At 42.7% G+C, this 24,156-nt stretch overlaps 1 protein-coding gene across 17 annotated transcripts in view; it reads right to left on the reverse strand.

Annotated features, from left to right (window-relative positions):
• Positions 1-24,156, reverse strand: part of IRF2 (interferon regulatory factor 2) — an 87,081-nt gene that overhangs the window by 59,471 nt on the left and 3,454 nt on the right. For 3 of the 17 annotated variants that reach the window (XM_063637738.1, XM_063637736.1, XM_063637735.1), the window contains exon 1: positions 1,753-2,166. The exons of 5 other annotated variants lie outside the window; for them this stretch is intronic. In XM_063637738.1, coding sequence (XP_063493808.1) covers positions 1,753-1,920 — 168 coding nt within the window. In that variant the 5' untranslated portion in view covers positions 1,921-2,166. Of the gene's footprint in view, positions 1-1,062; positions 1,715-1,752; positions 2,440-5,673; positions 5,867-6,882; positions 6,963-7,845; positions 7,922-24,156 lie in introns of those variants that run through there. 9 more of the 17 variants (XM_055276524.2, XM_063637737.1, XM_063637740.1 and 6 more) reach the window with 8 other exon arrangements.

Raw genomic sequence — 24,156 nt, forward strand, 5'->3', positions numbered from 1 at the left:
AGGAGGTGGAGCTTGCAGTGAACCGAGATCGCACCATTGCACTCCAGCCTGGGCGACAGAGCAAGACTCCGTCTCAAAAAAAAAAAAAGCATGCATATGTGCAAGTATATATGTAACTAATACACATATTCTCTAACCTTGCCACTAAAAGGGCTTGGGAACAGCAAGACCCCAACAGCAATGAGCATAGGCAGTGCCCAAATCTTGGTTTCCAAACACCATCCTCCACCAGAAGGAATCAGGGCTCCTTGGAGAAATGGCTGACTCCAGAGCTGGGGCAGGGAAAGCAAAAGATAAGCCTGGGCCAGAAAATAAGGAAGGGCTCAAAAGATAATAGCAACATGTCAAAAAAAGACAACAGAACCCAACCTGATGAGGCTTCCACTGGCCACATCTAAGACAATCTGAGCACCCAAATACATGACTGAAATGTATTTGTCATTGAACAAAATTGGAATCTACGAATAAATAAATAGGGGAATGAGAAAGCTTTCCCATAATGTAGAATGCAAACAAATAAACGTAGGAAGAATGATGGACTTAGAAGATCGACATTTGGTAGCTATCAAAGTAATACTCAGCCAGGAAATACCAGTGGATGCTAACCAGTGGGTAAAAGGCTGGTGAAAAATGGGATACTTACATAGCCTCAAAAATACCTCCCACAAAATATTTTTTATGACAAAGGGAAAAAGACTAACTTTATCATGGAGAATCCTGACTGATGGCTCCTTAATTAAAAGATCAAATGAACATTACCAATTAAGACAGATCAAAGGCATGTATCACCTGTAAGGATGCAAGAAGAAGAAAGCCTCACCGCCGTGATATTCTTGTAAGAAATGCATAACCAGAAACGTCAACAAGCCCAAATGGATAGACATTCTCTAAGATAATTGCCTTGTCATTGTCAAAAGTGTCAAGTTCATGGAAGTCAAGGAATAATGAAGGAGGCAGGGCACCGAAATTCAACACCTAGTCCTGCATCAGACTCTCCTGCTGCAAGGGACATGACTGAGACATTCCAACAGGAACGGGGTCTGCGGGTGGGAGGGGACTCACGCAGCGGTGCTGGTTTCCTGAGTCTGATGGTCGTGCCGGGGTCTCAATGGAGACTGTCTTCGTTACAGCAAAGACACATTCAAGTACTCAGGAGTGATGCGATGTCAGTATTGGCAAGTTACTCTCCAAAGGTGTAGAAAAATAATTCTTTGTACTATTGTTAAACTGTGGTGGAAGTCTGAAATTAGCTCAGAAGAAAACGACTTGGCCAGAAAGACAATACCAAGCAGGTAAGTAATTTCCAGGACAGAGGGAAAGACGATGACAGCCTTTCTGCACATACAACAAACTCTAGGAAACCCCCTTTGTGGTGCTTAAATGAAGCTGCTGGCGGTTTATTCTTCCTCCGTGCACGGGGATGGTATTAATAAGCACATGCATCAATCACTTTATCTATCCATCTATAAGGGACAGCTTAATCAAGCAACAATTAGCTGAACAAGGAGGCTCTAAGCTTCATTTCCTGGGGGAGATGAGGAGTGACGGTCCATAATTCATTTAAATTGTTCGGTTGTGTAGAAGAGGAAAAATAAGACCGCCAAAGAGCTCTCGTGCGTATTTGAGAGAAAAGCGCTCAGATTTAGGCACCAAAGATTTACCTCCAGCCAAACTTCTGTGCTAATTCAATAGAAGTTATTTATATTTTACATTTTAAAGCACAGAATTGGTTTCCAAGTCACACTGTCTCACCTCAAAGTTAAGGTGGAAGAAAAACCGCCAGAAGTGCCATCGCTGGGTCACTGATGGATTTGCAAATTGTAGATGTTTGTCCTCCAGAGGCCCCTCCACCACCAGTTCTCTGCAGGACACTTCAGGGTTCCCAGCGCCCCAAAGCTGGCATTCCCAGAATAGTTTCATTTTCGATCATGACAACAGTTCCCACTCCCACAGCTTTTCAAGCACTTGGCTCAGGGAAGCCCCACTATGAGTAAGGGCTTTGCTTTTCGTTTCTTGTTTACAACGTTTCCTCGACGTGTGCAAGACGGAAGCCTGAATAACCGTCAGTTCCACTTGCTCGTACTTGGCTGAACGCTGCAGTCACTCCCCTGGCCTCAGACTCCGGAGAAGAGCACACAGCACTGTCCAAGAACAGCTCCCACACTCAGAACAGAAACCGAAACCAGGGGTGAAGAACCGCTCCTTCCTTCCACAAAGCCTGGACCAGGCAGCCATTCAGACTGCTCTCCTCGGCCCCCAACCCCAACCCAGCTCTGCCCTGCAGCCAGAACATCCTTCCAAAAGCACAAACAAACTCTCATCATTCCACGGCCTAAAGCCTGTCCTTACCCCACCAAGCCTCCAGCAAGGGGTCCGTCCCAAGGCTCTGTGTCTGTCGCCCCTCAGCCTCAAGAGCATCCCCTCTCACAGGCTAACTCTTACTCATTTTTCAGATTTGGCTTCAAAGTCACTTGACAGCAAGCCTTCTCCATCTCACCAGACCAGTCCCCCAAATCTGTAGACGAGAATCTCCATGAGGACCAAAGCCAATTCTGTTTTGTTCAGCATGCTATTCCCAGGGCCCAGAGTAGGCCAAAGGCCAACGCTCAATAAGTATTAGTTGACTAAATAATGAACTTGCTATATACGCCCAGCATAGTGATACGCAATGACAGAAGGAGCTTGCAGCCTAGAAAGACAGGGACACAGGCAATCGCAGTGAGGAGAAGGATGAACTGCCATCAAAAGAAGCGTGCACCAATGCGTGGGAAATGCTGTCTAGACAGGCAGTCGGGGATACCTTATCAATAATGCTTGAAATGACTTTAGATTTTCAAGACGCAATCTTGAATCCTGTTTATGTAGATCTTGTTTATTTTATACGTGGGAATTCACTAGAAATGTACTGATGTTCACCAACACTGCACTGGCCGTTACCAAGAACTACGGTATGTGGTCAGTATGGTGACCAAGCCAAAATGGAGCACTTCTGAACGTGAATGGGGTCTCATTAATACTGACACCCAAAACAGATATAAAGAGCGACCGTTCCTGGAAACACCAGGATGTGAGAAGCCTCTGGTTGTAGGGGCTAGGTATACTGACGCAGGCTCACCATCTTCTATTCAAATTCTTGGGGCCGGATAAAGTCTTCAGAATTTAAAAGTGTGTGGATGTTAGCAAGATAATGCGGTACATATACCATACACCACAAGGAACATAGCACCCCGGAAAGTAATTAGGGCAGAACCCCTTAATCCAACACAGTTAATATTTCTGCAGCGAAACACGAACATTCACACTGATTGGGATAAATAAAAGCTATGAATAGCTTCATGTCAATTCAGGGCAGACTATCCTGCCAAATGAGTCATGATAATAACTTTCAGTTTCAGAGCATTTTGGATTGCAAATAAGGGATTTGGGGCTTGCAGTAGATTTCAAGTTATTTCAGTCCTTGGAATATATTATTGTTATCAGGCTATACAGAAAAATCAGCATCATTTTCCTTAAACTGTATTTATATTACACATTAATCTGGCACACACTAGGCTTAATGTAGTGAATAATAGCACTGTTTAGTTCTGAAATGAAAAAATGTAATGCAAACTATTTCTCCTTATTAGAAAGTGGAAAAATACTTTTCCTGAATATTTTTATAAAATTTGAAATCTTAAGTAGTCATTTAAAAGTATTATTTCCTTTAAGTCGGGTTTATCTAACAATACGTATGTGCTTTACCTTACCAATCAAATACATAAAATACTTATAAAATAAGAAAAGCTTTAAATATTTAGATTCAAAATTTCTTTAAAATAGTCTCCCTAAGGTTCCTTTATGATGGCATTTGTAATATCATTGTTCTTTCTCCATGACATTCTAAATATTTGTTTTAAAAACTAAAGTTATCATAAAAATACCTTTCCAAGGATCAAGTTAAATGGCATTTGTTTGTTTGTTTGTTGCTGTGCATGCACTATGAATGGCATCCACACCATCCACTGAGATGAGTCCATAAGCAACTGCTCCATTTCCCATGCCCTACTCCTCCGCGGAAGCCTTGGTGCAAACCGAAAAGACTAAATACCCAGAGGCACAAATGCAAAAACATACACAGGAATTGTCTGGCAAGTTTACCTCCTCCATTTCTTTTATCACGTAATTTTGAATCAAATGACAAATATCATGCAACGTGAGAAGTTTAAAAGCACTGAACTGTTTCGATTCCACGGTACTTGGGTAGAAATCCAGTTCAGAGAGGCACATACTTCCTCATGAAAGTGTGAAGAAAGAAAAAGCTCTAAAGGTAAAGAGGGTCAAGGTGAAGGGGCCCCAGAGACCTTCCTACCATAAGGGCCAAGGTACTTAAATCAGCTTCTACATTTGCAGGCACTGAATTATTTATAACTATATACATGCAAAAGTCCAAAGTTGCTTCACAAAATTGTTCTCCTGATGTCTAGGGAGATAATAGTGGTGGTGGGGATCATGAGAGCAATGACTATTTACTAAGTACCCATGGTGCACTCAGCATTAAACTCTATACATTATCTCATTTAACCCTCACAGTAACCCCACGGGGCTGGTCTCATTACCATCCTCATTTTAAAAGGGTGCTCTGGCTTAGCCCATGCCAAAGCTGACTCTAGGTCATCAGACTCCATTATCATGAGAACTGAGGATCCAAAAACGGGCTTCATCTTCAGGGGTATTCTTGGTAATATAAAACCCCTGGGAAATAGTATTTTTCCACATGTGCCACTGTTCCTCAAACATAAATGCTAGGAAACTGGTGTGCTTCCCCAGCTGGCACTGGACACCACACTAGTTCCTATGGTTGTCTCCTCCCGTCAGGAACGTGAACACTGAAGGCCCCCAGGCTCACAGATCAGAAAGAAAACACAAAGCCAGAATGTTCCCTGGGGCCCTTCCCAACACTTTCTGCTTGCTCAGTCTTTGTTCAGAGTGAAAGACAATTAAAAATACAAATCCCCCACAAACAGGGATGGAACAAGAAGATAAGTGAGCAGCTGTCTGGGACTCTTCCTAAAAGAGGAAGCCTTTTGACCCTATGTGACCCTAGGGTTGCACCGATGAAAACATACACATTTTTTGCAGTCCATCACACCAAATGCAGCAGCAAAGACAAGCATGGGTTTAAAGCCTGAAATCCCTACACAAACTCTGTAAAACCTTCACGCCTCTATTTGGAGACCCTCCTCAGGTGATGTAGGGACCCAGGCCAGGCCCAAGTGCCCCCAGCACTGCAGTCATGGGAAATGATGCCGGCAGAGGTGACAGGGGCAACGACAGCAGCACAGGGGCACAGGAGAGCTGAGCAAAGGGGCTGGCTCTCCAAAGTGGCCACTGCTTCTTTCCGAATTATACCGCTGCACAAAGAATGCGAGACCATAGGCTTTGGCCCAGGAAAAGCATTCTGCACCTATCCTACCTGATGAATCAAGGAGAGTGAAAGACGAGGCCATAGCCCTATCTAGGGGCTCCCAGAAGGAAGGAGTCTCATCACAGCCTCTCTTTGCTCATGTTCTCATGCCGGCCGCCATGGAAGTGCAGAGCGGGCGCGGCAGCAACATGGACTGTGGCGCTCTGCTGCACTGCCTGCTTTCACCCCCAGCTCTATCCTTTAGCTGTGACTTTGGGCAGGTTACTGACCTTCTCTGTTCTCATCAGGCTTTGTGAGGATTAAATGAAGAAGCATGTAAAATAAGGCAATGCAGTGGCTCACGCCTGTAATCCCAGCACTTTGGGAGGCCGAAGCAGGAGGTTCACTTGAGCCCAGGAGGTAGAGGCTGCAGTGAGCTATGATCATGCCACTACACTCCAGCATGAGCAACAGAGCAGGACCCTGTCTCAAAAAAAAAAAAAAAAAAAGGGAAAGAAAGAAAGAATAAATAAAGAGAGAGAAAAGAAAAAAGCAAATAAACACGTAAAATATCTAGAATAGTGTTTTGCATCTTACATGCACTATGGGTGGGAATATAAAATAGGTACAAAATTTCCAAACAGCAGCTTGGCCACAGGTATTAAAAATTTTAAAAACACACCCTTGGACCCAGCCATGTCACTTCTAGGAATGCTTCCCAAGTAATCTAATCATGTGTGAAACATGCTGTCTTAAAATTAAAAAAAAAAACTACAATGATCATTAAATTTGATGCAGATATACATGTAATATTCTTTTCTGTAAAAAACAGACAACATGAGAAAACTGTGAATTGCAGATAAATTACCTTCCAGATACATTTAAATTATGAAAATCTACGAGTATTTTTTACTCCATCATTTTTTTTAAAGAGCATTTTCTAGAAAAATTTATGCAAGGCCATTAAGACCTAAAAGGGTAGACTGACTTTTAAAAGTATCTTATAAATTTGAACTCATGCTGGGACCCTCAGGTGTGTCTGGCCCTGGGTCAAAGCATCTAGATGGCATCAGCCTTTGAAATTCAGCAAAGCAAGAATCATGCACAGATTTCGAAGCATATGGACTCGAGCACATACTGCATTTTCAAAGCTTCTTTCCATATGGAAAATGGGAAAAGAAGTGATCCTATATTTCCCTTAATCAGCACGTCCTCTGAGCACTGCCTTTGCAGTACAGGAGAAGTAACGTGACCTCGAGAAGGCACAGCTCCTCCTCCTCGGAGGGCATGGGAAGTTCCTTTAAGACTGTGTCAGCCTGCAGTATGCAAGCCGGAAAAGACCTCTCAGTCCTCTGGTGTAGACACTGGAGAGGTAACAGTACAGAGAACAAGTTCAATAAGAGGAGGCACATGGGAAAAGGGTGGACATCAAAGTGGATAACTGAGCCATGCTGGCTTGAGGAGGATGAGTGTGGCAGAAACGGCAGGACCTGAATTACCTGAGCTGTTTGTGTCACCCAGTCACCTTTGACTTCATTTTTGAGCTCCACAGACCTCAAAAGGTGTGTTTTTCCCCTTCAGGAACACAGAAAAGACAAGGAACAAGAGAGACGAGATGTCATTGTGGCCAGTATTTGTGAAAAGTCAAATAACAGAAACTCAAAGAGCCAGCATACTGGAACTGGAACCTAAGAAAACCTATTTGCATAGAGCAACAAAATTGCTGCTTTCTGATTTCAATCACATCACTAGCAGACTACCTTGAAAACCAACGCCTTCCCAAAAACCAGTTGCCTGAAAATAACTTGTTCTGAAAGGTTGATTTGAAGGGCCTCCTGGATGAGAATAAATGATTTCCTCCCACACTCCACATCCACAGGCTGGCCCTCAGGGTCTGCTTCTTGCTGCCACTTTTCCTTTGAGGATTTCCTTTAAGCTGTCCCCTCTGCCAGGGAGCTCTCCATAAAGGTTACCAGCTATTCTTGGTGTTATTATTATTATTAATTATTATGGAGACATCCAATTTAACTCTTTATGTTCAAATCTGGTCAAGCTCCACCACACAAACTATAAACTTACGCACTGCAGTTTCCGCTAGTTTGATTCTATTCCTGGGATAAACCATCCCAATTACAAATGAATTCCAACTGGAAAAAGAGCCAAAATTGCTACCACTCTAAGTACAGGAATACCTCCGAAGCAAGAATCCATGTCTCCTCTGCAAGCTGCAGAATTGTCTTCAAATATTTTTGGAAGATACCTACTGCCTCTCACCAGTTTCCGAATGGTAGCCAGAGGTTGGAGGGTTGGATCTGGCATCCATTGGATGGTCACTATTTCCCCTCTCTGCCAACCCCTCCCGGGACCACAGTGGTTTCTTTTCGTTCCCTCTCCTTGTTAAAGCATAATATGGGAGTGGGAGCTCAGATTTGGCGTCAAGCACACCTGAATTGGAACCTTACCAGTCACAACCTTTAACTTCTCCAAGCCACAGTTTCCTCGTCACTAAACAGAGATCTTAACAGCAACTTAGCAGAGCTACAGTGAGAAGAAATAGATAAAGGATAGTTTATGTTAGGAGGAAAAGTATGAGGTGAGATTTCCTTGGTCTCCCCTAAGACTTCCCCAAAGGAATTTCAAACAGTAGGGCCCGTGCCCCACCTAACTGCAGCGGCTAAGCCAGAGTGTTCCACAAGGAGCAAGACGATGTCCAGGGTCCACCTTCTGTAACAGAAGCATATTCTCCACCCTGCACATTCTTGGCCAGATTAATCTCCCCAAATGGCTCCTGACCTTGCAGAAAATCCTTCCACGGTTCCACAACGCCCACTGAATAAAATCTGGACTCCTGGCCACCATAATTCATCCCCATTCCACCTTTCTAACCTCTTATCCCACTGATTCCTTTCTTTTTCCTCCCCTCCCCTCCCCTCCCCTCCCCTCCCTCTCCCTTCTTCTTCTTCTTCTTTTTTTTTTTTTTTTTTTATTGTAGAGAAACGAGTCTCCCCATGTTGCCCAGGCTGGACTCGAACTCCCGGCCATAATTGATCCTTCCATCTCAGCCTCCCAAAGTGCTGGGATCACAGGTATGAGCCACTGCACTCAGCCTCCTTCCACCTTCTGATGCAACCAAAGCTTACAGCTTCAGGTACTTGGCAACAGGCTTATCTCTGTATAAAGTCCTGTGAGGAGGAGTCCCATCTCACTCATCCCAAAACATCGAGCACAGTAGCTTGCACATAATGACATGTAGTAATCACTCATTGATAAGAAAGTGGATGAATCCCTCCTGGAAAACTCACTGAGGGCAAGGGCTGAGGAGGATAAGGCAGATGATATTAACTATACGTTGTGATGGATAAACTTATGAACAAATGACAAGCAAAGGAAACAAAATGACTACAAAAAGCATGCAACCTAAAAAAAAATTTTACTATTTACATGCCATTTTCCGGGTGAATCCAGCTAAGGATGTTAATATACTTTTGAATTACGTTGGTTCAACTTTTCATTCCAAAAACCTTACCCCGAGCCAACCACATGAAAATCGCTGTGTGCCAAGCATTATCTAAAGCTCTGTGGAGCATACAAAGATGATGAAGACATGATCTCTGGCCTCAGAGGACTTACCCTGCAAAGACGAAGGCAGGCACGTCAGTGTTAAAGCAAGCTTTCAAGCAAGACGTGGTGTCCCGGAGGTGAGACTCGAAGCCTGCCGGGGAAGAGCACGCTGGAGTGGGCACCTGCCCTGCGGCCGTGCACCCACCATCACTGATCACACTGATCACGGGCGTCTGACACATTTGGTTTGAGTTCCCTCTCTGCATCAGACTCACCCCCATTAGTTCATTTGCCTCACAAAAATGTGACTCTGCACTTTAAATAGATGAATTTTTTCAAAGGCCTATGGGGGAGTTTTAATATTTTATGTAAAAACCCAGAAGAAAGAGAGGACTCTGGAAGCCTTCCTAGAAGAAGGGGCATCTGAACTGGGCCTGGAAGCCGAGGGATCCTCAGGTGGAAGGGAAGACAGAACATTCCCAACAAAAGGAAGAACAACGACAAGAGCAAAGGAGGGGTGACGACCGCACGTTTGAGCCACCGTTGGTGACACAAAGAAGCTGCGCCACAGGGAACTTGAGAGCCGCGGTGGAGAAGCTGCTGGAAGGTTTCCCTGAAGCTGCTAGTCCAGAGTCAGCCATGTGTCCTTGCACCTTAGCGAGGGTCCCTGAGCGGAGGAAAGCCCTCAGTCCAGCCAGGGCACACACCCGGCTGACGCGCTTTCCTGCTGCCCGGTCCGCCTTCCCTACCGGGAAACGGGGTGCCTGAGCCCAGGGGCACCAGTGTCCTGCAGGCGTCTCTGTGTCTGGACAGGAAATAACAATTGGAGGACCAAGTCAATCACTGCAACTGAATTCAGCCAACACGTGCTGAGGGTACCGAGTCTACGCGAGTCATGTGGCTCGGCCCCTCCACAACACACAATCGGTTCAAAAAAGGCAGTTACTGATAATAGAGTGGAGACGGTGAAATACTGAAATAAACCACAGGAATATCTAGGCCTTTGAATAACACCTTCCAATTTATCCCCCCAGGGAAGTGAAGAGTCCGGCAAACATCTAGTCAATGCCATCACGGCAGCCGGTCACCCCAGCTGTGAGGGCCTCGGCACCTGATGGCCACATCTCCCCAATCACTCTGTAGCTGCGTGGGATGAAGAGTGTGAGGTGGTTTCAGGTGGAATAACGCCTCCCAAGTATCCCACACGCTGGCCTCTGCGACCTGTGAATAGACTGTTACGTGACAAATGGGAATTAAGGAGGCAGGTGACTTAAAGGTTGTCCGTTGACCTTGACAGAGGGGAATTTTCCTGCATCATCCATGTGGTCCCAATGCAGGGAAGAAGCCTCAACATGGCACGGCCAGCTCCGGGGCTCCCTCCGGTTCCTGGGTCCCGCTGGCTAAGGTTTGCACCTGAGGTGTTCACCCAGCCCTTCCGTGGCCTGGCGTGGCGTCACTCGGAGGACCTGGGGACACTCCGGGCGGATAGGAAGCCCTGTCCTAACTTCTGCCCTATGGAGGCATTGTTTCTGGGGGGGGTCTTGCCATTATGTTTGATTCTCTAACGTGGGTTTCTTACCTGAATTTGAGCCAACTGTCTTTAATTCCTCCTCACTTGAGGATTATAAACTTATTCATAATCACTCTCTTTACAAACCGATTCAAAACAAACAAAAGAGAGTACAAAAAATATTTTTGTACCTATTCATCATTTCCTCTTAGAAACTTATATAAAAGCACCTCAAAGACAGGCCTGGCTATTATCAAAGGCACAACCCAGTCCTTCCCGCAATGGACCACAGACTACAAATGCACACGCCTCAGAGCTCCTCTCCAATGCTGCAGGTGCACAGCTGCGACACGCCCTGCTGCTGACAGTCATTAGCTATCATTTTCTGAAATGCACAGGGGAAAATGTTCCAAATCCTCAATAACCTTCCAAAAAAAAAAAGAAAAAAGCTGGCTGTATCCTCAGAACAAAACCCTTCCTTACTGGGAAACAGGAACACATGCACTGAGTGAGATATTTGTGGCCACCAGGAACTGGCTCTGACACTCCCTCCTTCATCTGTTTGTTCCAGCCACCCTGCAGAGCGGTCCATGCACCAGGAGCGGAAGAAACTGTCAACCCTTCATGTCTTTGCTCTTGCTGTTCTTTCAACCAAAAATGCCCTGCTCACCCAGTGGCCACCAGATGACATTGCCTCCCTCCTTCCGGCCAGTCAGAAGTCAGTGGTGAGGCACGCTCCAGTTTCTCTGGTCAAAGAGATAACTCTTAGTTCATGATGGGTAGCTCCAGTAAATTAAAAAGAATAAAAAGAAGATACCGTTTCTTCCTCTTCTCTCCCTTAGCTTTTGGCTTGCTGTGCTTCCATGAAGCCCATCTTTCGTTCTTTTCATGACCAGGAACGGTTATGTACCTCCTTGTCTCTCTAACCAAACGATAAGCTCTTTGAGAGCATGGATCCGAAATTTTCAACTTTACATCTTCACAGTATAGGGCTTCACACACAGCTGTTCAAAAATGTCTGCTGAAGGAATGACTTCCTTGGAGGGTTTTATTTAAGATATTTGTTTGCAGAAGAGAGTCTTCAATTTAATTTCTTCATTATCATATTTGTTTTCACAGTACTTAAAACTGATTTTAAGGATTTTTAAAATCTTTGCCCCAAGCCTAAAGAGAATAAAAATTTTTGCAACTCCTCTTACCACTCTGCCTCACAACACATATATTATGCATCTTCTTACAATTATTTACAACTCGGTTATAATCCACACATGACCTTGCCAGGCTATATTATTCAATAAAGTTCAACTTTTCAAAAGGATTGAGTACAATGAAAAACTTCCGCAGGACATAAAACTAAACCAACAATGACTTTGCTTCCATACCGTTGTGGTATTTCACTGAATTTCTTTATCTACTATGGCTCTTGTAAGAACAAATGAATGGCTTCTCACACTGTCAACAATTCACAATAAATATACAAATGCTTTTATTCATTTTGCTTAACAGATCTGTTATTACGGCAATATTTTTTTCATGCACTCAGTAATACTATTGAACCATTATTGAATGGATTATATTTAAATTCTTAAGTCCCCAAATGTTACTGTGAGGCTGCTTTTACTAATCTTTATCCTGAAATACCACAGAAGTGAAGAACTCTGAGGCTTTTTTCATGAGTCCCAAGCAGAGAGGGCAGCCGCGACGATAAATTCACTACCATATTCGAGTCCCAAGCAGAGAGGCTACCACAAGTACAGCCGCGAGGATAAATTCACTACCATATTCAAGCACTGCTATTTCTCCTCTCACAAAACATTTCTGGATTCAAAATACAACAGAAAAAAATAATTATTTACTGCACAGTTCAACAAAACATACTAAGTACTTAACCTGGCCACAATACACTGAGCAGGTTACTTGATTTCTCCAGCTGAAAAAATGAAGGGAAGGGGCAGGCAATCATTGCTACGGAAACTCCCAATTCCAGCATGGTGCGAGATTCTGATTCTCGCTTACCTATGCGCTCTGATTTACTTCACTCCAGCATAAGTTAATTCCTCAAAGTGTGCTTCATCAGCTTTACAGCATCTCAAAATTCTAAAACAGAACTTTTGCCACATGCTACATATACTGTAATGGGGAGAAGCTTAGTTTTTCAGACTTACTAGTGTGTCATTTTCCAAACTACGAAAGGAATGACTTGAACCTACAGCTCAACAAAAACAACAAAATCAAAAATGAAGAAAGCCCTTGAATAGACATTCCTCCTAAGAAGATATGCAAATGGCTAGGAGCACATGAAAAGATGCTCGGCATCATTAATTACCAGGGCAATGCAAATCAAAACCATCGCGAGCTACCACTTCATACCTATTAGGGTGGCCCTATCAAAAAAAAAGGATAATAATAACAAACGTTGGCAAAAGGTGTGGAGAAGCTAGAACCCGTGTGCATTGCTGATGGGGATGCGAAATGGTACAGCTATGGAAAACAATTTGGTGGTTCTTCAAATGTTAAACATAGGATTACCGTATGACCCAGCCATTCTACAGAATTGAAATAATTGAAAGCAGGGACTCAAACAGATACTTTTATACCAATGATCACAGCAGCCTTATTCACAATAGCCAAATTAATAAGAATCCCAGTGTCTATCAACAGATGAATGGACGAACACAAGGTAGGAATATTACTCATTCTTACAGAGGAATGAAGCTCTGACGCATGCTACAACATGGATGGACCTGGAAAACATTCTGCTAAGCAAAATAAGCCAGACAAAAAAAAAGACAAAGACTGTATGATTCCACTCACATGAGACACCTCGAGTGGTCAGATTCACAGACAGAAAGTAGAATGCTGGCTGCCAGGGGCTGCGGGAAGCAGAGTTATTGTTTAATGGGTATAGAGATTCTGATCCAGATACTGAAAAAGTTCTGGAAATGGATGGTGGTGATGGTTAGGCAACCTTGTGAATGTAATTAACGTCACCAAGTTATACACTTTAAGATGATTATAATGGTAAATTTTGTTATGTAAATTTTACCACAGTTTAAAAAAGAATGCTTCAACATGCATTTATGAATTCCGTACTTGCTGCCACGGTTTCCTTCAGTGCTTTTATGGATGATCATTATTCCTTAATTTCAAGCAACTTAAAGTATTCACTATGGCCAAACACACACACACACACGCACACACACACACACACACATGCAAAGAGAGAAAAGGAGGCATTTTCAAAATGAAGGGCCGGTTTCCCTTTCAAGGCGATGTCTTCTCAAGCCCTGTGAGGAGAGGGTTCTAAATGATTTCTAAAGTAGGACCTACCTAGAAAAAGAGCTACATAAAATCCCTTCTAGATCGATGTGGGGAAGCAAACGAAGGAACTGACAAATATACTCTATTAGGCTGTTATTTTAAATAAGCAACAGTAACTCTAGAGCACTAATGGGAAGCCTTAAAAAAACCTTTTTATTTTGAAATTATTTCAAATCCACATAAAAATTTCAAAAGTAGTGCCAAGAGTTCCTGGATATCTTTCATCAGCTTCCTTCACTTTACCGTGGGGGGCAGGAGTACTAATTCTGCAGCTCTGCTGGTTACAGTGTCTCCCCACAAGGGAAGGGGAAGTAGAGAGGGGAGATAATTATCGGGATTTAACCCCATCAGTTTTCGTTAATGACAAAAGACACCAAACCATAGTTCCACGTTCCAAACTCAATGTGGGAGTATTGTGGAAAAACAGAAAGAACAACAAAACAATACGTTGTTTTATGCCTATTTTACAGTATATTAAGAATCTGTTTTTTGAAAAAATAATAAAATGTATACACTTGGCAAAAAATCTGTCACATCAGCACTGTGGCTTCCCCTACAATCTGAAACAACCCCAGAGGGTCCATGGAAGAACTCTAAAAGGGATTCACAGATAAGTAAAATCGTTTCTGGAACTGTCATCTTACTTGCCTAATTGTGTTGTCTCTATCTGGATGAATGAGGCTCCTAACTCTAAGGAATGCAGACCTGGCTACCTCAAATCCAAGACGATTACTTTTCTTTCATTTTATACCTCCCTCTACATATAGTTAGCACTGAATAAACACCCACTAAATAAATGACTGAATGGATGAATGATCAAAATAGTCAACGGTTTCAGCTGAGCACTCTCCTCTACCCCCCCCCATCTCCCAAACTGCGACGACTTTCAAGAAAAAAAAAATTGCAGTGCATTAAAAGCACCTGTAAGTTAAGTAAATCCTCTCCTGTAACATTTTCAATTCACCCTGACTTCACCAATCATCAGGATGACCACACCCACAAGTGGAAAGAACGGGTCATCTACATTCTCTACAGGGGCCTTCCTCGCAGGCTCCCCAAGTTTCCACCCCCCTTACAATGGAGAGAAGAAAGAGGAGCAGCAGTTCTGCCCCACATCCCCAGGCGTCCAGCCTCCGTCTGCCTTCTAGGGCCTTACCTTCAAAGGTCAGCTAAACAGCGTGTATGAGTTAAGTTTTCCCATATGAACAAAAATCCCAGCATCCCAAGAAACAGCCAATAAAGATTTACCTTCAGGACTCCTATTTTAAAGTGAGATTACACTTTGCTGTTCTTCTGTCAGTTGCAAATCCCCAAAGCTACTAGAATTCACTTAAAACTAATCTACAGTGTTTTCATTGGAAGAAAGCAATCAGGAAAGCTCTGAGCCACTGAGCAGCTGGGAATTTCGCTGCTGAAGGTTTGGTTTAGTCTTTATTTTTCTAGCTGCTGGCCCTGCTAACATGATTCCATGAAGGTCGCATTTAATCTTGCAGAGAAAAGCTACCTAAGCAGTTCTTAGGTATTCTTCAGTAAAAATAAATTGCCTTGGCTCTCTGGATAAGTCTGTTGCTTCAACCCAACAATTACAGTCAAAGAGAACAAATGAAGGCACCTGTAAAATACTATATTTGATTTCAAAAGAATTTCATTGCCTAGATGTTATGGGCTGCGTTTGTCAATAACAAAGTTATTGTTAACAAAGAACCCACGGAAAAAGTAGCAGCTTCCAAATGTTTATCTCCAGTTCATCACCAAATGTAGCTTATTTATCCCTACAAGAAGGTACTAGTATCATCATTGGAACTTAAACATCAAAAGAATGAACTCATAAGATTTTTTAAAGGTCTGGATACAAAGGAGAAAAACCAAACAATTTTTCACCTTCTGGGTGTGGAACGCCTAATACAAAGTAACAAATCCTAATGCAAAGTGACAAATCCTAATGTTTATGTGTTCAATTCATATACATAGGTTTCTAGTACAAACTAGATCTGTGCCATCCTTCCTGAGCTGGAATTCAGCCTTTCAAGCTAACCTTTGCTTTACAGCTGAAAATCAAATAAACTAGTATTTATCTAGGTCTAAAAGGTGTCAAACACTGGTGAGGAATGCAAATAAATCGGACTGGATCCTGGCTCTCAAATAAGTTACCACATAGGTGATACAAATGGAAAAATCCAAATAATCTAAGATTTTCATAACCGTTCAAGAGTCTAGAAAACATTCATCTCATCAAGATGCAGATAGCTAACTACCCTAGGAATGGGACGTAGAGTATGCTGCTTCTATAGAAATTCAGAGCATTTCATTGTTCTAGGCTGAAGAGATCAGGTACGGTTTGTGGGGAGAGGCACAAGGAGATTCATACAGTTATGACCAAAACAACCACCCCAACTCTACTTTCCTTCAGTCCTTTGAGGACTGTACTACAACCTTCCCCCTGTATTCTCTTCACACTTTGATTCATTTCCTTATGCTGCACCAACCAAGATGGTAGCCACCAGCCACATGGGTCTATTGTGCACTTGGAATGTGGCTGGGCTGAATTAAGACGTGCTATAGGTGTAAAGGACACACTGGATTTTAAATACTCGTATGAAAAACAAATACAAAATATCTCATTAGTGTTTTTACATTAATGACATACTGAAATATTTTAGATAAAATTAGTTAAATGAGATATATTATTACAATTAATTTTACCTACTCCTTTTTACTTTTCTAAGTGGCTACTAGAAAATTAAAACTATACATGTGGCTCACATTATATTTGTATTGGACAATATCGTGTATGTGTATATATATATATATATATATTTTTTTTTTTTTTTTTTGATGGGCTGTGCTACAGCATTCAGCCTCTGAACTCATAATGGTCACGCCCAATCCTGCTTCTGTAACAATCCAAAAAGTCTCCATGTTCATAAAGAGAGTGAAACTATTCTAACATTTTTTCAGATAAAAATTGGAGATTTGAGGTCTTCAGTTGTGAAAAGTCAGAGGTCACACTCTGATTAAGTTCTACTGTCATTCTCCAACAGGGGTCTTGTAAAGGCAGGTGTGAGGGGGAAATAAAACTTCGCAGGCTTCTTTCCAGACTCCTGTAAAATGCCTTCACCTCCTAAGATACAGAAATGAATATAATATAAAGGGAAAAAATGTATAGGACACGAAGATAGGGAATGCATATGATATGAAGATAGGGACCGTTTATGACGTGAAGATAGGGACCGTATAGGACATGAAGACAGGGAATGTATAGGACATGAAGATAGGGAATGTATAGGATATGAAGATAGGGAATGTACAGGACATGAAGATGGGGACTATATAGGATATGAAGATGGGGACTGTGAAGAAATGAAGATAGGGAATGTATAGGATATGAAGATGGGGACTGTTTAGGACATGAAGATAGGGAATGTATAGGATATGAAGATGGGGACTGTTTAGGACATGAAGATAAGGAATGTATAGGATATGAAGATGAGGACTATAAAGGGTCTGAAGACAGGACCATGTATGACATGAAGGTAGGGAATGTATAGGATAGGGAATGTATGGGATATGAATATAGGAGCCATATAGGATATGAAAATAGCGACTGTATAGCATATGAAGATAGGGAATGTACAGGACATGAAGATAGGGACTATATAGGACATGAAGACAGGGAAAGTATAGGATGTGAAGACAGGGAATGTTCACTCTCACTTCCCCTACAAACATTTTATACTTCACTTACCATGAGAATTAGATCTGTAGCCATTTATGTACATTAAATGCTCTTCTCCAAAAGGATAATAAAACCTCTAATCTCCTCAAGAGGACCAAATAATTTCAGCCTAGACTGGTTCCCAAGGTGCTGGGTAGACGTATCTCCCTAGGCATGTGTATTTCAAAAGGGATGAAAAACAGACCTTGGAGACATCCCCAGGTTATAAGTGTCTCACATTCTAAAAGGTTAGGATAAGACCCCTGGAACCTTTTCTTCCCATGTCAGGGGAGCTAAGGTGTTTGTTTGGTTGGTTGGTTTTCCTTTTTCTTCTTTTTTCTTTTTCTCTCTCTCTCCTTTTGGGACGGGAGAGGGGCAGCTGCTCTGTCCCTGTCAACAAAGAGTAGCCCACATGTACATTCCATTAGTTTTCAGTGTCACCTAAGGGTCAAGGTTTAGGGGCCTGACACAGCAGTGTCACTCAGGCTGTTGCCCCAGTTGTAAATATCAACAAGGAACTCTTTTCTCCTACCCAGGGGTTTTGTGTTTCTGCAGTATTCATATGTATAAAGAATGTTAACTGTGAAGTGAGATCATATCTCAAGCCCTTCACAGTTACTGACAAAACATTATGTCCCAGCCTCACCAAAAAGCCACCAATCTAAGTGTCTCCAAGTAGCCACAGCTGTCTGAGGACAAGGGCTTCCAAGAGCCTGGCCAGGAAAGCCCTGGCTCTAGAGCCTGCTCCACATATGGAGGCAGAAAGGCTCGCGACTGGCCCCGTCCACGCACAGCCTCCTCCGCAGCAGCACCCAGCGTGTTTTTCCTAACCTTACGTGGACCAGAGGTGAGGGCAGAGATGACATGTTAGCACTCTCTTGAGATTATTTTTCTGGTTAAAAGGGTAATTGGTAACTGTGCTTGCTGTTTTAAATTTGGAAAATACAAAAATATTTCAAAGAGGAAACAAAAAGCCAAACACCCACAATTCCACCATCAAAAAGATATGTTTTCTTCCAGGTTTCTTAAAATACCCCAATATACACATATGTTTTTAAAATAAAATTAGAAGCACAATTTCATATCCTTTTTTCCCCACCCAATCAACATAGATCATAAATCTTTTCCTATCACTAAACGCTGCTCGAAAACGCGAGCTTTATAAGCTACCTATACTCTGTCTGGATGTGCCGTAATTCATTCAAATGTGTCTCTATTGTTGGATATTTAGCTTGTTTCCAAGTTTTTACATAACAAAAGCTAATTCAATAAACATGCGTGTACATAAATCTTTGTTCCCATCTCTGGTTACTTCACGTAAGTAGGTTCCAAGAAGCAGAATTACTGGAACAGAGAGCTTAACATTTTTAAGACTTTAAGTATATAGCACCAAGGTAAATTCCAGAAAGTTTATTTCGATGTAGAATCCTGACTGCAGTCACTGTGGAGTACTCAGTGCCCAACTCAGTGACCCACACTACCCAGTTATGGAATTCATAGTTCAGTTTTAACTTGTCCCATCTGTTTTTTTGTTTGTTTGTTTTTGTTTTTTTTTTTTTGAGATGAAGTCTCACTCTTGTCACCCAGGCTGGAGTGCAATGGTGCGATCTCGGCTCACTGCAACCTCCGCCCCCTAGGTTCAAGCGATTCTCCTGCCTCAGCCTTCCGAGTAGCTGGGACTACAGGCGCCCGACACCATGCCCAGCTAATTTTTGTATTTTTAGTAGAGATGGGGTTTCACCATGTTGGCCAGGCTGGTCTTGAACTCCTGATCTCAGGCAATCCGCCCGCCTCGGCCTCCCAAAGTGCTGGGATTACAGGCGTGAGCCACTGCGCCTGGCCAATCCCATCTGTTCTTTAGGAAAACACATTATCAGCCCATTCTATTTCCCTGATTCCATATTTACCTCCCACAATTTCAGTAGCACAATTACATTGATTTATCATTACAAATTACAAATATGAATGCATTAAATTATTATATGTGCCCTGAAAATACGTACATCTATTATGTATTATTTCAAGAATTTAAAAATAAAATAAAACAGTACCAAGGAAGATCAGTACAGGGGGAGAAGGGCCTAAGAGAGCTATTACAGTATTTCCGTGGTTGCCTCCAAAGGCAATTTTAGATTGAGTTTGGGGCCTCCCATAGTGAGTATCAGTTTCCCCATCCCCAAACAATGCATCAACACCAGCACACTTACACATTCTGAGAAATGCACCATTAAGCAATTTTGCCATTGTGTGAACATCACAGAGCATACTTACACAAACCTAGATGATGTAACCTCCTACACACTCAGGCTTATGGTATGGCCTGGGGCTTCCAGGCTGCAAACATGTACTGCAGGTTACTGTACTGAGGACTGTAGGCAACTGTAGCACAATGGCAAGTATTTGTGTATCTAAACATAGAAAAAGGTATGGTAAAAGTATGATATTATCATCTTATGGGGCCACAGTCATGTATATGGTCCATTGTTGACCTAAATGTCATGATGCAGCAACACAACTGTACCCCTAAGGTGACTTCAGCCATGTCCAAGTGACAACTACTCACAACTTCACGTTTCCTGGTAGTATAATGTCAGCAGCTGCCTAGCAGTTTTCCCATCAGCCTTTATCATCCCCAGGATAAAAGGATCTGACCCCAAAGTCAGCAGTGGAGGGTCCTCCAGTCTTTCAGCTGGTCCTTGAGTTATTACTAATTGCCTAACCAACTTCAACTCACCCCTCCGACCTCTAAAACTCTTTCAGTGACATTTGTGCAAAGACCGAAAATCTCCCTGCCCGATTGTCTCTTCACTCTCTCCCATTCAAGAATCCAGGAGGCACTAGTCACCTATTTTCCTTTTCATCACCCCATCCCCCAGCTCTCACTTTCCACCAGCCTCCCATTCCTGTCCTATCACCCGACACACCTATTATATCTAGGTGTTAAGACACTCTCTTATCACCACTGCAATTTTTCTCATCTTCTGCAATAGATCTAGGGTAAAAAGGACAAAAGAATTCTTTCAAAAATAACATGGTAGATATTACTTGAAATAAAGCAATTTGTATGCAGTTCCTCCTCATCTGAAAGGTCAATCGCATGAAATGGGAAAATCGGTAGGATTCTAAGCTTAGGGGGCCAGGACAGCGTATTCTGTCTACAGAGTACTTCTTTGGATCTTCCCAAAATCCGACATTCATAAGAACAATTAAAATGTACGCTCAATAAGAACAAATTAAAGTGTATGCTCATCTCTCCTTTGATGGCATTAGGTGTGCGAGTATCAAATGCCTTCAGCAGATAGCAACAGAGTGTTAAGTATGCCCAAATGAAATTATTTATGAAAATTACACAGCAAGTGGTTAATTCTCAAAAATCTTCATTTAATGAAAACAGGACAGGCTTTTATCACACAAAATCCTAAATTAAGGTATTTTGCTGAACTAAATTAGTCTTGCCTTTGGGATACAAATACTTAGAATCCATCATCAGAAAGAACCTCACACACCTGCTTCTCATCCGCAGACATTCTTTGTCAACTCCGCTCTTTCTTGCTTATCAGAAGGGAATACTAAACTGATAAAAGAGCTATAAACCAAAACAGAAACAAAACAAAACCAAACGCCTAATTCTTCATGGCCTTCCTGGACAAAGAGACAAATACATAAAATAAAATAAAGTCTTTCTTGCCTCTTCAAAACGGAAAATTCGGCTGGGCACAGTGACTCACACCTGTAATCCCAATACTTTAGGAGGCCGAGGTGGGCAGATCACCTGAGGTCAGGAGTTCGAGACCAGCCTGGCCAACATGGCAAACCCTCATCTCTACTAAAAATACAAAAATTAGCCGGGCGTGGTGGCATGTGCCTGTAATCCCAGCTACTCGGGAGGCTGAGGCAGGAGAATCACTTTAACCCAGGAGGCGGAGGTTGCAGTGAGCCGAGATCACACCACTGCACTCCAGCCCAGGAGACAAGATCAAGACTCTTTCTCAAAAAAGAAAAAAAAAGGAAAATTCAATGTATCACAAACTTGAGTCCCATTTCTGTATGGCAAGCAAGGGCAAGTGGGCAGAACCAACAGAGTGACCACAGGCCCCTGTCCAAAGCGCTCTTTAAAATGTGGAAAGAGGTTTCATCTGAGCCAAGGAAAAGATCAACTATTTGGCCCTGGGAAGAGATCCTTGATTCAGTGGCTTTCCATTTTTGCTCTGGCCACACACCTGAGGCAGACTGGGGAACAGGGATCCAGTGGTGAATAAGAGGCTCGCTATCAGGGCAGGAAGGGGAAGGAAGGGAAAGGCGGCTATAGATAGTCTCAAATCTAAAAGGTCCTGTGTAATTTCTAAAAGTCCCCTCCCCAGATGATTTTCATAACACACATAGGTTCTGTCTCCTGAGGATGACGGAATTATCCAGCCACATTTTACAGAGTGAAAACTTCCAAAGGGGGAAGTGTTTGGAGAACTAAAAGGCCACTCTAGGCATCTGAGTTCACGCACCTTCCACCGCAGAGCCTTGTACACAGCTGGCTGTCAACAAATATTTAATAAACAAACGAAATAATAACACAATGTGTGCATTTAAGAAAACTACTGCCTGTGTTACTACATTTAACAAAATCAATTATTCATTTAAAATAATTGCATGGGGTCCCTGGATCCCCAAGCAGACCTCGAGTTATTGATGGAGGGTCCCGGCTCCTTTCAGTGCCTCAGAAAGCCTAACAGGATGGTGCGTTTCTCTCACACGGAGCTGGCCAACGTGTCCAACACACCACGGGTCTCTACCTTTGGCTATAATGAGATCAACAAGATTTGATGATACTAGTTTTCTCAAGGCCATCAGGAGTTCTGACTGGAAGTCATATGTGTTTCTGAGGAATAAAAATGGGCACAAGGGCTGGGTGCAGTGGCTCATGCCTATAATCCCAGCACTTTGGGATGCTGAGGAGAGAGGATCATTTGAGGCCAAGGGTTTGAGACCAGTCTGGGCAACATAGTGAGACCCCGTCTCTACACAAAATTGTATGTCGGGCTTTGGGGTGGCACACGTCTGTTGTCCCAGCTACTCAGGAGACTGAGGCAGGAGGATCACTTGTGCCCAGGAGTTGGAGCCTGCAGTGAGCTATGATCGAGCCACTGCACTCCAGCCTGATGGACAGAGTGAGACTTTGACTCTAATAAAAGAAAAAGGATACGTGAAGTCTTCTTAAATAAACACAATTTGTTTCAGAGACAGTTTGTGGTAAGATGGAGCTTCTGAGGGGGAAAATTATTTTTAGGGGATCTTTGAAGGTCAATGCAAAGACTTCAGGCCTACTGCTTGCTCTGAATCCAAAGAGCCTCAGATGGAGTCTCAGGGACAAAGGGGACCTGTGAGCTGGGTTTCCTGCTTGTGTGTTTTACTCGGTACTCTATAAAAAATACTAGCTTCATGTTCAAATCTGGACCCTATATGTTATTCATCATTCTTTGTTCTTTGTTGATAAATTGAAGTTTGATGGAACCTTCTCACCCACTTTTCCATCAGTCACTCCCACCACCAGAGCCACTCCTCAATTCAGCACACTGTGCATTAAGCTGGCATCGTGCACCAACTACTGATTACACTCAGGCCAAACACAGGGGGCCAACGGGGCAGGCAGAGACGGAAGGTCCTGACCTCCTACCCTTGTGCAGAAAGGAACATCGTGTCTGACACAGATGAAAATAAGAACTAATTTTTACTAATAATAACTGACATTTCACCGCAGTTTCGTTTATTTGCATATATTATGTATTTTAATATATGTTATAAATATATACTATCAGTTAATATTTACTTGCATGTATGTTGTCACATATACAGTGTTGGGCACACAGTAAGCATTCAATAAATGCACACGAGCCAAGATGGTAAAGCAGGCCGGCGCGGTGGCTCACGCGCCTGTAATCCCAGCACTTCAGAAGGCTGAGATGGGCAGATCACCTGAGGTCAGGAGTTCGAGACAAGCCTGGCCAACATGCTGAAACCCCGTCTCTACTAAAAATACAAAAATGAGCCAGGCATGGTAGCGCACGCCTGCGCACGCCTGTAGTCCCAACTACTCGGCAAGCTGAAGCACAGGAATTGCTTGAACCTGGAAGCAGAGGTTGCGGTGAGCTGAAATTGTGCCACTGTACACCAGTCTGGGCGACACAGCAAGACTCTGTCTCAAAAAAAAAAAAAAAAAAAAAAAAAAAAAGGATGGTAAAAGCAAAATACTAAAATCAGCCCAGTGCACACCTGCAATGACAGATAACAAAGAAGCTGACACGAGAGTGAAGAAGATTCAGACTAAAGCACAGAGAGGCTTGGGAAGATTTTCTTATCTGACATAAAGAGGGAAAATACATTGATCCAATCACTGTTATTTCCATATCATTTGGTCTCCATGGATACCACCTAACTTTCCTTCTGACAGGAAAAAATTCACTGACAATATCGGATTTCACTGTTAAATTTTTTTGATACTTTACATAAAACAGTTATTCCATGTTTAATCTTTTATCATTATTTATATATGCTCAGAAGTAAAATCCCTCCTTGCTGGAAATTCTATGAGAAAGATAGTGTCTAATCCAGTCATGATTATCTGGCCCTTTTACAGTAAGAATAATCTGATAGAAGTTTGAAAGTTAATGCCTT

This window comes from Symphalangus syndactylus, chromosome 4 (genome assembly GCF_028878055.3).
Source record: "Symphalangus syndactylus isolate Jambi chromosome 4, NHGRI_mSymSyn1-v2.1_pri, whole genome shotgun sequence".
Taxonomy (NCBI): Eukaryota; Metazoa; Chordata; class Mammalia; order Primates; family Hylobatidae; genus Symphalangus; species Symphalangus syndactylus.